The 13606-nt window shown below is 40.9% G+C and overlaps 3 protein-coding genes and 1 long non-coding RNA gene across 5 annotated transcripts; 2 read left to right on the top strand and 2 right to left on the bottom strand.

The window, feature by feature from the left end:
* npas4b (neuronal PAS domain protein 4b) lies at positions 1-4764 on the top strand. Of its 2 annotated transcripts, XM_035527400.2 has the most exons (8): positions 1-177; positions 517-680; positions 900-1002; positions 1223-1514; positions 1636-1745; positions 1892-2027; positions 2142-3736; positions 3842-4760. In XM_035527400.2, exons 1-8 carry the CDS (start codon positions 3-5, stop codon positions 3865-3867), a joined length of 2601 nt encoding a protein of 866 aa, XP_035383293.2. In that variant the 5' UTR covers positions 1-2; the 3' UTR covers positions 3868-4760. The 2 variants fall into 2 exon arrangements, with proteins under 2 accessions (XP_035383293.2, XP_081576332.1); XM_081720206.1 differs by having other exon boundaries at positions 1892-3736; positions 3842-4764.
* LOC113574442 (uncharacterized) lies at positions 6-5561 on the bottom strand. Its single transcript, XR_003410324.3, has 4 exons — positions 5339-5561; positions 5067-5245; positions 598-675; positions 6-139 (listed from the first exon to the last, which is right to left on the bottom strand). It is a non-coding gene; the product is annotated as an uncharacterized LOC113574442 (long non-coding RNA).
* Positions 5562-6321: 760 nt separating this feature from the next.
* mrps12 (mitochondrial ribosomal protein S12) lies at positions 6322-7577 on the top strand. Its single transcript, XM_027005203.3, has 3 exons — positions 6322-6480; positions 6704-6759; positions 7002-7577. The coding sequence occupies exons 2-3, from the start codon at positions 6711-6713 to the stop codon at positions 7382-7384; spliced, it is 432 nt and encodes a 143-aa protein (XP_026861004.3). The 5' UTR covers positions 6322-6480; positions 6704-6710; the 3' UTR covers positions 7385-7577.
* A 582-nt stretch (positions 7578-8159) lies between these two features.
* nlrc3l1 (NLR family, CARD domain containing 3-like 1) lies at positions 8160-13259 on the bottom strand. Its single transcript, XM_027005633.3, has 7 exons — positions 12939-13259; positions 12526-12724; positions 12037-12159; positions 11651-11743; positions 11423-11537; positions 10805-11045; positions 8160-10699 (listed from the first exon to the last, which is right to left on the bottom strand). Exons 2-7 carry the CDS (start codon positions 12666-12668, stop codon positions 9123-9125), a joined length of 2292 nt encoding a protein of 763 aa, XP_026861434.2. The 5' UTR covers positions 12669-12724; positions 12939-13259; the 3' UTR covers positions 8160-9122.
* Between the last annotated feature and the right edge of the window lie 347 nt (positions 13260-13606).

The raw sequence follows: 13606 nt of genomic DNA, 5'->3' as shown, positions 1-13606 counted from the left end.
AAATGTACAGATCCACAAAAGGGGCTTCGAAGGCGCGGAGGGACCAGATCAACGCAGAGATTCGTAACCTGAAGGATCTTCTCCCTATCTCCGACGCAGACAAATCTCGGCTTTCATACCTCCACATCATGTCCCTCGCCTGCATGTACACAAGAAAGTCCGTGTTCTTCACACAAGGTAGGCTAAATTTGTTTTTTGGTGAAGTTGCTTAGCTGATGCAAACGTAATGGTTTAAACAAACTTCATCAGTAGTAACCTGCATTTAAAATAAACATGTTAATCAGACATTTTTGAAGAAACTTTAGAAAAGTAAATAATTGCTGTCCATGGTGCTGGGGTATACGGTTGTTAAAGGCGCGATTAAAAACAGATCTGGCAACCTGTTTTTTACTTTAACAAAATAGGTCGCGTAACATAAAATGTTATATATTATTCAGAGATTAGTTATTTTCGCTACCGATGAAAAGCACTTATTGTACTCATGATTAATATTAGCTTACACTATTTATTGTTCAGAATTAACTGTGGCAGAGCACCATGATGTGAGCGGAACATACAAGACTTTGTCCGAACTCTCAGAGCTCGTGCACACCTTACCGGGCTTTCTCCTCTTGCTAACGAGTGAGGGTAAACTTCTGTACCTGTCGGACAACGTCGCTGAGCACCTGGGCCACTCTATGGTGAGTAATATTACAGTCATCATATCATCATTTTTTTCATCATCATATCATTATTTTTAAGACAACCAATTAAACGATTAAATATTAAATAGGTGTTATTAGGGGGTTTCATTCCTAACAACACTGACTTCAACAATACAGTCACTTTAACATTCCTTAGAGTTCCTACGCCTGTGTGAGAAATACGTGCCTAACCAGGATTCTTTTGGTATAATACAGGTGGATCTAGTTGCCCAGAGTGATAGCGTGTATGACATTATAGATCCTGCTGACCACTTCATCATGAGAAGTAATCTTGTGCCAGCAACCACAATAGACACAGGTAACAATTTCTTCAAACATTACAGCCCAAAGACACATCTAGATTTCCTAACATAACTGCACAAAAGTCTTGTCACAATCTTTTCTTTTTTCATCTATCTATCTATCTATCTATCTATCTATCTATCTATCTATCTATCTATCTATCTATCTATCTATCTATCTATCTATCTATCTATCTATCTATCTATCTATCTATCTATCTATCTATCTATTTTTAGAGCACCTCTTCCGCTGTCGATTCAACACCTCAAAGTTTGTGAGAAGGCAGGGCTCTGGGAATAGAATGAGTCTTGTGCGAGCACGCTGCCTGCCATCTCCTTACCACGCCTCCTCCTATTGGACTTCCAATGCGGTGTGGATGTGTTTCTGCTCACCTCTGGAGCCCCAGACACCACACCCTTCAACCACCAGGAACCCTCTCCCCACCCCACCCGCTGAGCAGGCCTTTCTGCTGGCCTGCTTCCAGTCCCAGCACAGCCGTGACATGAGGCTCCAGGTCGCCCAGGAGTGGTAAGAGAACCAAATCTTAACATTTAAGCAATTGCATACAGACTGGCATGATGATTATTAGAGGAGTTGGTAACATCAGCAAACAGAACAAGACTTATAATGGCTATCTGTTTCCTGGCAGTGTGAGTGTGTATCTGGGCTATGACGTGGAGACACTGCGCTCTCGCTCCTGGTACAGCTTCCTGCATCCCCGTGATCTCGCTCACGCCTCCACACAGCACTGCACTCTATGTGAGTATATAGATGGCTATACTATAAAAGTATTTATAACTTTAAATAACACTAACTAGCAACAAGCCAAAAAGGAATTTTCTAACTATGAAAGGTCACTACAGTGTGACAGGATATGCCCTATCAAAATAACTACTTCTCTGCAGTACGTGAAGAAGGAGAGAGGCAGGTGGAGATGGTGGTCCAGGTGGAGACAGCTGACCATTCATGGGTGTGGCTGTATATGATCTTACAGCTCAAGAGTGGAGAACATCCAATCAGCTGCCAGAACTATGTCATTAGGTACCCCAGCTATGCACACCTGCTTCTGTTTGAATTTACAGGAAATGGATACCACATATCAGAATCAGACATCAACACACTGACATGTTGTCCTTCTCTTCCTTTGCTCATCAGTGAGTCTGAAGCATGGTCTGTGCGTCAGCAGCTCTACACTGAGCAGAGCCAGCTGGCTCTGCTTTACCAGGAGCCTTTGGCTCAGCAGTGCTCAGAGCCACTGTCCAGCCCGGAGCAGGTCTTCACTCCCAGCAGCAGTGGCTTATCTGCCCAGTCCTTCGACTTCAGCTTTACTACCTCTGGACGCAGCTCATCTGAGGAGCTGCCCAGCACACCTGCCCAGTCTAATCTGTCTCTGGGCTCTGCCCCCTGTCCTACCAGCTCTCTGGATGAAGACAGTTTCTCCCAACAGCATGCAAGTCACCAGACGTGGTTACAAGAAGCCAAAAAGCTCACCACAACAACAGCCCCTACTGCCCCTCCTTCTCAGTTGACTGACATATCCAGCATGGCAAGACTTTGCTCAGCTGGTAAATCCCATGCTCCCCCTGCACTTGTTCCCAATCCTAGCATACCCAAACAGCACAGCCTTGGGGAACTGGTATGCACTCCTCCCTATACCCCAAGACTTGGAGGAGGTTGTTTCACATTTGGTGAGGAGCTCTTTAATCCAGACTCCGTCACCACATTGATCGGCATTCCATGTCGAATAAATCAAGTCACATCCTCTGCAAATCAACTGATGTCCCTCTCAACAGGCACTGGGATCACACTGTCAGTACAGCATTGCTGCAAGCCTCTTTTTGAGAAGTTGCCTCCTACCCCAGATAGTCCAGACAATGACAAGAGTATCCTCATGGCCTTGCCACAAATCAGGGGGCCTCTGTATGTGGATGTGCCACATTCGGTATATCACAGTGCCCCTGAGGGCCTTTTGACCCCAGAAGCTTCTCCCACTGAACAGCTCTGTCCAGGATTTTTCTCCCAACAATCAGAGGATGAGCAAGAGAGACTGGAGATCTCCCTCTTGGCTCAGTATCTCAGTTCTGTAGCTGAGGGGTTCTGTCACGACCGCCCGCTAACCACACGCACCCCCTCCCCTGTCCTCCTCCAAGAGCCCATATCCATCCAGAGTGGTGTGGCTTCCTCCTGTGAATTTCCACCCACCATGTGCTGGAGGGAGGCTCACTCATCGCTGGCTCAAGATGAAATCTCTTTATTTCAAGGAAGCCTTCTACCAGCTGTCCCTCTATCAGCCTCCTCCTCCTCTTCATCTTCCTCTTCCTCCCCCTCACTGCCATCTCCCCACTCCTCCATTCAGCATCCTCCTCCTCCTGGGCCCACACAGGAGGAGGCTTTAGTTGGTGTACACCACCTATGTAGCGTCCAGTCGACGCACCATAACAGCATGACTGGGGCCAGGCTACTGGAGTCAGGGGCACTCGATGAGGCAAAGGAGATAACAGAGAGCAGGATGGACATGGAGATGTTGCCTCCAGCACAATCCTCCACTCTCTCAGCCTCACCTGAGGCAACCCCTGGCTCAGTACTTCCTGATGTCACCCCTGGTCTACCCTGTGCCCAGTCCCTCCTGGAGGAGCTGGCCACCATGGAACCTGTGTTCGAGGCAGCCGCTTCGATTACTCCTGCCTTGAGGCAACAAACTGAGTTGTATCAACTCTCTTTTCAGGAGTCACCACAGCACTTCTACCAAGGTGAGACTCAAAGCGGCATTAGTTTTAGGTTTTATACATGGAATGTAGTTTTCAAGTTTAATAGGTTTTAAGATTCTAATCTATTTCTCTATTGTTATTTTTCAGATGGAACCGGTGATCACATGTTCTGAAATAAGTCTGTGACTTAATTGATAAAGTATGGCATATTGTCACAATTTTCACAATACTTTCTTCTCAGATTAAATAACTGACAACTGACTGTAAAAAAAATGGAAGAAATATATTCATTTTATGTTTATACTTCAACACAATGAATGTTACATGGGCACTTGTAATAATAATAATAGAATGTCATTTTAGAAAAAAAATACTCTAAAGTATTCTTGATATGGCAATTTTGAAAAGTGCCACTTTTGTATTCACTTATAGTGAAGACTGTGTCTTACACAAGGATTATATTGACGATTGATGAAACACATTTGTATTGGTTCTATTGCACCCTGTGTTTTCACAAACTAATGTAGAATTGTCTACAGTAAAGTAGAGGATTGATTCCTAAACTCTTGATATTTATTATTGATTGACATTGTTTACAAAAACCTGTTTGTGTCTGTCTTATTATATGAGAAATATTTATTCTCTTCTATAAAATGATTTCAGTGATAAGTAAATGTTTGGTGATATTAAAGATGTTTACTGCCTTTAATGCTCATATTGCTTTTTAATTTTAAAAAAATAGCCTCACTTCTATGTTCTTTTCTCCTCAAAATATGTATGACAGTCAATTAAATGTATTGTTATCAAAGCAAGGAGCATCAGTGTCCATGCATTCATTAATGCTGCCCCTCAGCGAGTGCATTGTTCTTTATACTTCCTCCCTTTTGTTCACTGCCTTTTTATTGTGTCTCCATGGTTTCATGGAACCGAGAGCTTTAGACTGACGCACATGATGAGGTGTTATCTGTTTTTCCTGACGCATGCTCTTGACTCAGAGGCATGGTGGAGACAATCAGCTTCCCACTCCTACACAGACTCACTCATGCACACTCACTCACACACACACACACACACACACACACACACACACACACACAGTGAACATTCACCCAGCCTACATTCACTCATTATACCAGGTAGTGCATTATAATACCCTACATGGCCTTTCCTGCCTCCCTCTCACTTTCCCATCAAGCCTATGGCTTTACTTTCTCCAACGGTCTCTGACTCAATTTTCTCCCCTGTTGCCGAGTGACTACAGATCCTACACAGACAGGCTCCACCTCCATGGCCATGCTAACATTAGTTTCCTGTTAAGTTTATTCAGTTTGTTCCTTCTCCGTTGAGACTGTCCAATGTGGCACTGACCCACCTACTCTCCCTATAGGCCCACATGTGCCTACATGTCCAAAAATAGCACTCGTCTATCCTCCCATTGGCCACCACCATACTCTGTGAATGAGCCTCATTCCTCACTCCCTCCAGCTCTTCTTCCTGTCCTTGTGAGAGCGGTGGCCTTTCAGTGCTGAAGAGGAACAAAAATAGATGCATCTGAAAAGAGGAAGAAAAAAGAGAAAGAGGGGCATATGGTACATGAGGTTTGAAGGTACACAAGGACTTTAGGTGCTCGTTCCTTTTGCTTACCTTCCACTCCTCCAATCAGTCAGCCGCGCTTTTCATTCTGCCTCTTTCACACATCTGTGCGCGCTCATTCATTAGGCCCCTCTCTCCTTATGACTCACCCTGGCCCCTAGCCTGCATCCCTCGCTCCTGTGCTCCTTCACTCCAGCGCTCTATTTATCATCCTCTGACTGATCATCCTCCAGCCCCAGCAACACAAACAGCCAGCACCCACTTATACAGTTATGCAAAAGCAACGCAGAAACTCGGTGTGTTGTGTGCTGTAAATTGCCACATCCTCCTACATATTTTGTTTAGAAATAAATACTTTAAAGGTTTTTTTTAATTTTTTCTGTTAAATGTAATGATAAGGCTTGAAAGAAACTAAATGGCAAAGAAACTAAATACATAAAAACGAAATGACATTTGAACAGTGCACACAATACTAATTCAAATTGTGTAACATATATTGTATACATGAAATGATCTTAATTTGTGAAATCGGTAATCAATCTAAATGTGTCCATTTTAGATTATGTGCCTAAAATACGTTAGCGATTACGCTCACAATACAATGGATTCAAACCTGTCCAGTTTGACATCTGGCGGTCAGCAACATGAATTGCACATCCCCGAATATTTGCACTTCAGGTATTTGCTTGACATGTCCGAAGTAGCAATATATACTTTAGTAAAGTATACCAAATCTGTATACTTTATAACGTATTCCTGTTTTATATATTTTGTTGTACATTTGCAGCATCGTCCTTAAATAAATGGTCAACATAGTTTCTGATAGGTATACGTTTCAGCTAAAATTAACGGTTGTAGCTTTAGAGTACATAAATAACCTAGAATGGTACTGTATTTACTAGCTATATAATTATGGGAAAGAGGTTTGACTCATCGTGACATTATGATCCAACTGTAACGAACTGTTACCAATGAGTTAAATACGTATTTATATCCAACCACTAGATGTCGATATTGATTCGCTTTGTCGTGAAGGACGAAAGAAGAAGAACGCTTGCGATAACTTTCAGTATGGCTAGCTAACTATAGATAACATAAAGGTAGCGAAAGGTAGAAAATAACCCCTCTTTCCCGTGTCTCTCTACAAGTAAAAACCAGATACACGAGATTACCTGATAGCAACTTAAACACAGGTAGCTACAGTGTGTATTTTATGTAGTTATGTTCGTTGTAATCGCTATATACACATATAAATCAAATGGTTGTTAGCTGGCTAGCGTTAGCTAACATGTTTGCAATATTCTTTACGCTAAGCAGCCAGCTAACTGTCTACTCAGTAGGGTCCTGTTAGGTTCTTGAATAAATTGATGAAGTATTATCTGTTTTTATGTGGATTACATAACATTTCGCTTACAGATTTACTATGGCTTTTCTTGGGAGATTGAGGCCAGTTCTGTCTTCGGTCTTGCAAGGTGAGTTTAAAAGTCGTAACCTGGCTAGCGACTGCGGGTACATACTTGCCAGGGTCGGTAGGATAATGTACCTAGCTAGATAGCTGTAGCGAAGCGAAACGTTGAAAGCCGTTTTTACATACCAACACTACGACTCGTTCCTCCCTATATTTTATTATTGTCAGGCATTGTGTGTTTTTGATTAATGTTGCGGCTTATGGTTAGCCTTATTTAAAGCAAATAATTATTTAATTACTTTGCAGCGACTCAGTCAGCATTCCCCTGGTCCGGACCTGTGCTCACCAGGACGATGGCCACCCTCAATCAGATGCATCGGCAGGGCAGACCTCCGCGGCCACTCAAAAAAGTTAGCGCCACATTCGGTCGACCACAGCTGAAGGCCGTGGTTTTGAAGACTCTAATTAGGAAGCCCAAAAAGCCCAACTCGGCCAACCGCAAATGTGCGCGGGTCCGTCTTTCCAATGGCAAAGAAGCAGTGGTGTTCATACCTGGGGAGGGACACAACCTTCAGGAACACAATGTAGTGCTTATCCAAGGAGGGAGGACACAAGACTTGCCAGGTGTCAAGCTGACAGTAGTCAGAGGCAAATATGACTGTGCTCATGTAGTGAAGAAGAAACAGTAACAACTGTTGCCACATCTGGAACCACTCCTGAATCTTAGAAAGTTCAACATCAACATCTCTAAGTGGTTTATTTTCAGAATTTTTGAGGTTACTTATTTACAGTAACTGTATTCAATCATGCAGTTTATTTAAAGTTTGTGAATGTTCATAATCTTGGCATCTCATTTACATGAAAATAAACCAATCAATTGAAGTGAAATTATTTTTTAAAGACACTTGAAGTAACACCTTTGCAGTCTTTCATGAAACATCATCTCTACATCTGAAACCAGACCCATGTTCAATACAAGTGGAGCATTGCAAACTTTATCAAAGAAATTGCAGCTTAAAATTATAGCTGTGTATATTCTGCCAGTGCTTATTTTTAAAGGCGTCTCCAAGGCCTTTATGTCTCATAGCTAGGAGTTCAAATACACCACCTGGTGCTCATGATTCCCTCTACATTCACATCAAAGGGAGGAAAATTACTGAAAGGGCTGTTTAACCCTAACTTAAAATACCACTGATACAACATAAATGGATCATGAATTCCCATGTTATAGTCATATGGGAAGTGACAAAGAATATTTAGTTGGGGGGGGGGGGTTATGAACCTTTTGGAATTCTCTCAGTTACTACATCAATGGATCCTAATATGATTTGATGTTTAAGTCATAATACATAAAGGTGGTGTAATTTAACAAACTGCACAGAATTTTAAATTCCATTGTTGTTCTTGAATAGTGTTTAAATACTAAAGGTAACTGAAGGGAAAAAATTAGAACTTACAGTTAAGAACTAGTGAAGCCTTTATTGTCAATAACCTATGAATAGTGCCAAATGTAGTTTTCATAGTTAAGACTAAATACATGGCTATTGTACAACAACATTTAGCTGACACTTTTATCCAAAGTGACTTACAATTATGACTGAGTACAACTTGAGGGTTAAGGGCCTTGCTCAGGGGCCCAACACTGGCAACTTGGGTGGGGCTTGAAACAGTAAGTGTCTGATTACAAGTATCTTAACCACTGTGCTACCACTGCCCCTGTCAGCTCTACACAATATCTATGCATTCCACTGTACAGTAAAACGCCAGCCTTTCTGTTTTCAGGTATGCTGGAAATGCATACCAACCTTTTGTCCTTCCAGTGGCTGTCCTTGGCTTCTGGATAAAAATCATGATTTTGGAAGCTGCATCAAACTTCACCATATGTTGTTTGTAAAACAAAACACTGTAAATTCAATAGGTTTCAAAAATGTCCAATGAAAGCTTTATACTGATCACAAATGTATAACAATACACACATATATATGACATTTTTATATTAAAAGTAAAAAGTTTGGAATGCTGCTTATATATATATATATATATATATAGATAGATATATATATAGATAGATATATATATAAATAAGCAGCATTCCAAACTTTTTACTTTTAGCTTGAGCCAGGAGTTCCTAAGTATGAAAGACTTAGTCAAGATGTGAAGCAGTAACAGAACATAAGTAACAAAATTGCATGAGTAAAATGTAGACTGATATGTAAAAGCAAAACACAGTAATGTCAGAAATGGATGCACTGCATTCTCCTCCATGCAATTTAAGATGCATAACAACACTGCCAATCAGAGTGGAAAGCTATGACAAGTCTGATTGCCAGACTTGTTATATCTTTGACAAGCCTGGCAATCTGAGGAGAGGAGCTATGTTTCAGTCTTTGGCCTAGTGTCGTTTTTCCAGTATGCTTTTAAACCAGTTCAGTTACTTTTAATCTGAGGGAAAAGTTCATCTAAGCACATCTGAAGGTTTTCATTCCTCTCAGGATGGTGATTCTCCTTGATCTTTTTTCGTATGTAACGTGATATTTCTTCCTGGGTGTGCAATGTATGCCCTGTGCTGGAAAGGAAGCTCCTAAGCAAATCCTGGTTGGCTTCTACTGACATGCCCAGAAAAAAACGCAGGAAGATGTCATAATTGCCATCTTTGGCATGCATTGCTTTGTCCACAGCATTCTTCTGCAAATCCACCAGAGAGGGCTCCTTTTTGAACTTTTTGAACTTGTGACCTTCTAAAACATTCTTCCCATGGTTCTTGAAAGAAAGGAAAACAAAAAGGGCAGCTAGGTATTCCTGCATAGTTGGGTGAACAAAGCAGTCCACCTTCTCATAATACATCACAAACCTTTCCCTATGGAACTGCGTACAGAGGCCAGCAGTGACCACTGCATCTTGAGCATCCAGACCACACTCTTTCCAGTTCTCTTTCTCAATTCTAAACACACTCTTCTCCAGTAACTGGAAGGCCATCTTTCCAAGTTTCATGACAAAGTCCTGATCATTAAGAACACCCTCTTTACTCTGGGTGGTCTGCAATTTCTGGCCACGCATGCTAATGTGCACCAGCAGCAGTTTGGTATAGAAGTGAGTAAGAGCTTTTGGGAACTCTGCCCCAGTTGGCAAGTTATGGAGCTCTCTCTCAAGCACATTGCGCACCACCCAGCAGAACAGTGGCATGTGGCACATAATGTAGAGTGTCCTGCAGGACTTGATGTAAGTAATCACACTCTCTGCAAGCTCTTTATCTGCAATTGCCTTCCTGAAATAAGCCTCCCTCTGTTCGTTTGTGAACCCACGAACCTCTGTTATCTGGTGGATGCATTCTGGAGGGATCAGATTAATTGTTATGGGTCGTGTGGTGATCCACACGTAGGCAGAGTACAGCAGGTTCCCCCGGATCAGATTGGTGATTAAGATTTTTAGTGTTGTCGGCTCAGACTGATCACACCAGTATGCAGTTCTGCGAAAGTCAATGGGCACATTGCAGTCGTCCAGGCCATCGCAGATGAACATTACACTACAGCCTTCAAATTCAAGGTTATCCACCTCCTTCATCTCAGGATAGAGTCTACAGATTAAATCCATGAAGCCTATTTCGGCATCTGCCATCTGGTTCAACTCTTTGAATGGCAGAGGAAGAAGAAAAAACACATCTTGGTGTGCAGTCCCGTCCACCCAGTCCAGTATAAACCTCTGAACTGCAGATGATTTACCAATCCCTGGACTTCCTTTAGTCAATAGTGTCCTTATATACCTTGTTTTAACAATCTCAGGGTTAAATATGTCCCTGCAAGATAGGACTTCTTTCTTGTCAAAGCGACCCTCCTGTAGCTCTTCTATTTGTCTAAACTCATGCTCACTGTTTGATGCAGCATTTCCACCATCTGTAATGTAGAGGTCTGTGTAAACAGCCTCAAAAAGAGTCTGCTGGGCCAGGCCTTCATAAATGTTCTCATACTTCCTCTTTAGAGTTATTTTTAACTCGTAACGGACTTCATCTGTATGGGATAATAAAAGAAACATTAAACAAAATTTCATATTTTTGTTAATGAAAACAAAAACAGAGAAGGAAAACTATATGAGGAGGAGTATATGACTCTTACTCCTTTTACACAGCCCCTGCAGGTAGTCAGCCACCTTCTTTAAGTTCATGTCTCTCAGGACCAGCTGTGTAATCTTTAGGGACACCTCTATGTCACAGATCTCCAGCATTTTATCTACCACATCAACAATATCAAAGCCATCCAGGGGGTCTCGAAAGCACTCTGGGTAGCGCTCCCACAGGATTCGTTTAAAGCTTTTTAATTCATCTGCGGCGAGTTTCTGCAGGCAGCTTTGAAGAGCCTGTAAAAAACATTATTAGTTTAATGTGCACAACATGAAAAATGGTAATATAAGAAATTCTCAAGTAATGAGCTAAATTGAAAATCCTTAAAGCTGGCTTGCCTTGACCAAGTTAATGCATTTTAAATAAAGTACAAGTTAAATTACACATAAAAGACCCTCAGAACAACTTCAATCGCAATTTGTTGGATTACATCAGCAATGTGAAACCTTTTTATATTAATATTTGTTCTAAACTGATTGATCAGGAAATAGATTTTTCTATTTCCTGATCAAAAAAAGCTGTGAAGCTATGGAAGGCCAAGCAATGAAGAGAAAGCTATGAAGGCAATATGAAACATTTCTCAATATGATAGCCATGATGAAACATTTCTCACCTTAAAAGTGAATTCAACAGTCAGAGCGGGGTGCCGCTTCTCATTAGGATCTTTCAATAACTCTGGTTTTAGGGGAGGAGTTGGACTTGGCTGGCTGCAAGATTTTTTCTGTGACCTAGATTTAAAGTTGTTCAAGCAGAAGTTACATGGTAGGAAGAAAAACATTATAGGAAGAAAACATTCCAAAAGCAGTTTTTTAAGGGCACAAAACCAGACACCTGAACTCACTTTCGTTCAGACTTGCTCTCGCCTTCTTGACCTTCATCACTACAAAAAGAGCAGCAGCTTGATGCGGAAGAATCCTGTCTATCCAGCTGGATCCTGTAAATACATGGTACCTCAAAGCAAAAACACTGAAAAACACTCCAATTTCTAGGGTTTTTACAGCTTTAAACACTTGACTCAAAACACCTTGAAGTTGTGTGATAATTAAGATGGAAAGCCTGAAAGAACTGCCTCCTTCCTTTTGTTTTGGAGGGAGGAGGATTCTTCATGCCACAATGTGATATGCTGGTAGAAAATCCATACATACCTCACATGTGCCTAAGGTGAGCTGAAAATATTTAGTAATGTTCAGATTAGTAATCAGTTTCATTACTAGGTAAAGGACTCACTTAGTTGTGATGCAGGTTGGAGATTCTTCATCAGCTTCTGTTTCGAATCTATCATTTAACCAGTCATCACTCTTCATTGACACATAACTGGGTGCAGGGGAAGCAGCTCTCTCAACATCATAGCTGAGAAAAAATGTTAATTAATCAAGAAAGAAACAAAGATGATAAAGTTGACATGGTAACCAGTGAAATGTCAAATGCTTCTCTGATTATTGTGACTGAATATTGTCTAATTATTAATACTAGTCAGATAAGAGGCCCCATCTATTAAACATTATAATCACAATCTATCCTCAGCCTACTTTGTTTTATACTGCCAATGTATAATATACTGCATGGACATACAGAGATTTACCAGCAGATGTCATATTTGCACTACCAGAAATCTCAAAATTGATTTCAGACACGCACGGGTTAAAATGTTATTTATATGTCGTCTGTTGCAAGAAACCAAAATGTAACTTTCCTTGTCTAATAAAATATACGTACACGTGTGTTATAGGTTCCCAATGCATTAAGTCAAGCGACAGTCTTCTTTCGGGATTATAGTCGTCCTCATCTCCTGGATCGCTCCCGAAAGCGGAAGCACCTTGGCCAAAAGGAAGGCTATTATCCGAGGCTGTGTCTTCCATCTCGGAAAATTAGCCTTCGTTAGGGTGCCTGGACTGTGGTGTATTTGTACTTTTGTCTACCAAAACGAGTTTAAAAGATAATATTAAAATCACTTACAAATACAAATACAACCACTAGAGGCATCGGTCTTCATAGCGCAGTTATTTTTTACTTCCGTGTTAAAAAAAACGCCATTGTATAATACGATATATGCATGTTAAATGCAAACATTTGGTGCATGTACTTCATGCAGACCTGTTTTATATTGTAAGTTTTAATATGTTACTTACGCTTTCCAGAAATACTCATCCACCGTGCACTTCGTTCTTTGATATGGGATCTAATAGGAGGCTAGCTATGCTAGATGGGCCTAGTTGTCAAACTTCAAGTGGCCTACCTTAAGTTTTCTTTGACTTGCGATTTCCAACAAAAATGGTTTCAGTCCTATGCTCTGGTCCATGTATGTTTACTTTCTAATTCGAATTTAAGAATTAATTGCACTACGGCAGATGAGACCTACAAGACAAAATTAGTTATTAATATCACTTCAAAACCCTAAACATCGACTGGACCTTAGTGATATTTTGGATAGATTGTAAGTTACTTTCACTTTTGTCTAATAGCTATTTCCTGTCTCTCTTAAAGAGACCACGGAAAAATAATGCGCAGCAGTCTAGACTGGTGTATAGACGTTGGTAAGGTAGCCTAAAACAATATATAGTTTACAGCAAAGGTATTGTTATTTCAATTAAATAACCGACGTAGAAAGTTAATGTCCTAAGGCCAAAATAACTTGGTGAGTTTTGATCTTAGTACAAACATATCCACCAGTATGAATTTGTGAGCGGCAATTTTCTGTTTTCTGATACATTTGGGTGAAAAAATGATCAAGCTCTAAGTGTATTATCAATATCAAAGCTGTTCATTTTTTTAATTACAAAAAGGGTTTAATAACTAA

The sequence above is a fragment of the Electrophorus electricus genome, chromosome 8 (genome assembly GCF_041902795.1).
Source record: "Electrophorus electricus isolate QZ-2024a chromosome 8, ASM4190279v1, whole genome shotgun sequence".
In the NCBI taxonomy this organism is placed as follows: Eukaryota; Metazoa; Chordata; class Actinopteri; order Gymnotiformes; family Gymnotidae; genus Electrophorus; species Electrophorus electricus.
This window is presented reverse-complemented; position numbering and strand designations above follow the sequence as displayed.

What these genes read in the sequence shown, in the direction of transcription:
- npas4b (XM_081720206.1), top strand. Translation starts at nt 3, where the DNA reads ATGTACAGATCCACAAAAGGGGCTTCGAAGGCGCGGAGGGACCAGATC. An exon ending in CTCCAGGTCGCCCAGGAGTG is followed by an intron (nt 1,515 to 1,635) that starts GTAAGAGAACCA and finishes GTTTCCTGGCAG; the next exon opens with TGTGAGTGTGTATCTGGGCT. An exon ending in ACCACAGCACTTCTACCAAG is followed by an intron (nt 3,737 to 3,841) that starts GTGAGACTCAAA and finishes GTTATTTTTCAG; the next exon opens with ATGGAACCGGTGATCACATG.
- mrps12 (XM_027005203.3), top strand. Translation starts at nt 6,711, where the DNA reads ATGGCTTTTCTTGGGAGATTGAGGCCAGTTCTGTCTTCGGTCTTGCAA. An exon ending in TCTGTCTTCGGTCTTGCAAG is followed by an intron (nt 6,760 to 7,001) that starts GTGAGTTTAAAA and finishes ATTACTTTGCAG; the next exon opens with CGACTCAGTCAGCATTCCCC.
- nlrc3l1 (XM_027005633.3), bottom strand. Translation starts at nt 12,668, where the DNA reads ATGGAAGACACAGCCTCGGATAATAGCCTTCCTTTTGGCCAAGGTGCT. An exon ending in TGGGAACCTATAACACACGT is followed by an intron (nt 12,160 to 12,525) that starts GTACGTATATTT and finishes ATTTTTTCTCAG; the next exon opens with CTATGATGTTGAGAGAGCTG. An exon ending in CCAACCTGCATCACAACTAA is followed by an intron (nt 11,744 to 12,036) that starts GTGAGTCCTTTA and finishes ATGTATTTACAG; the next exon opens with GATCCAGCTGGATAGACAGG.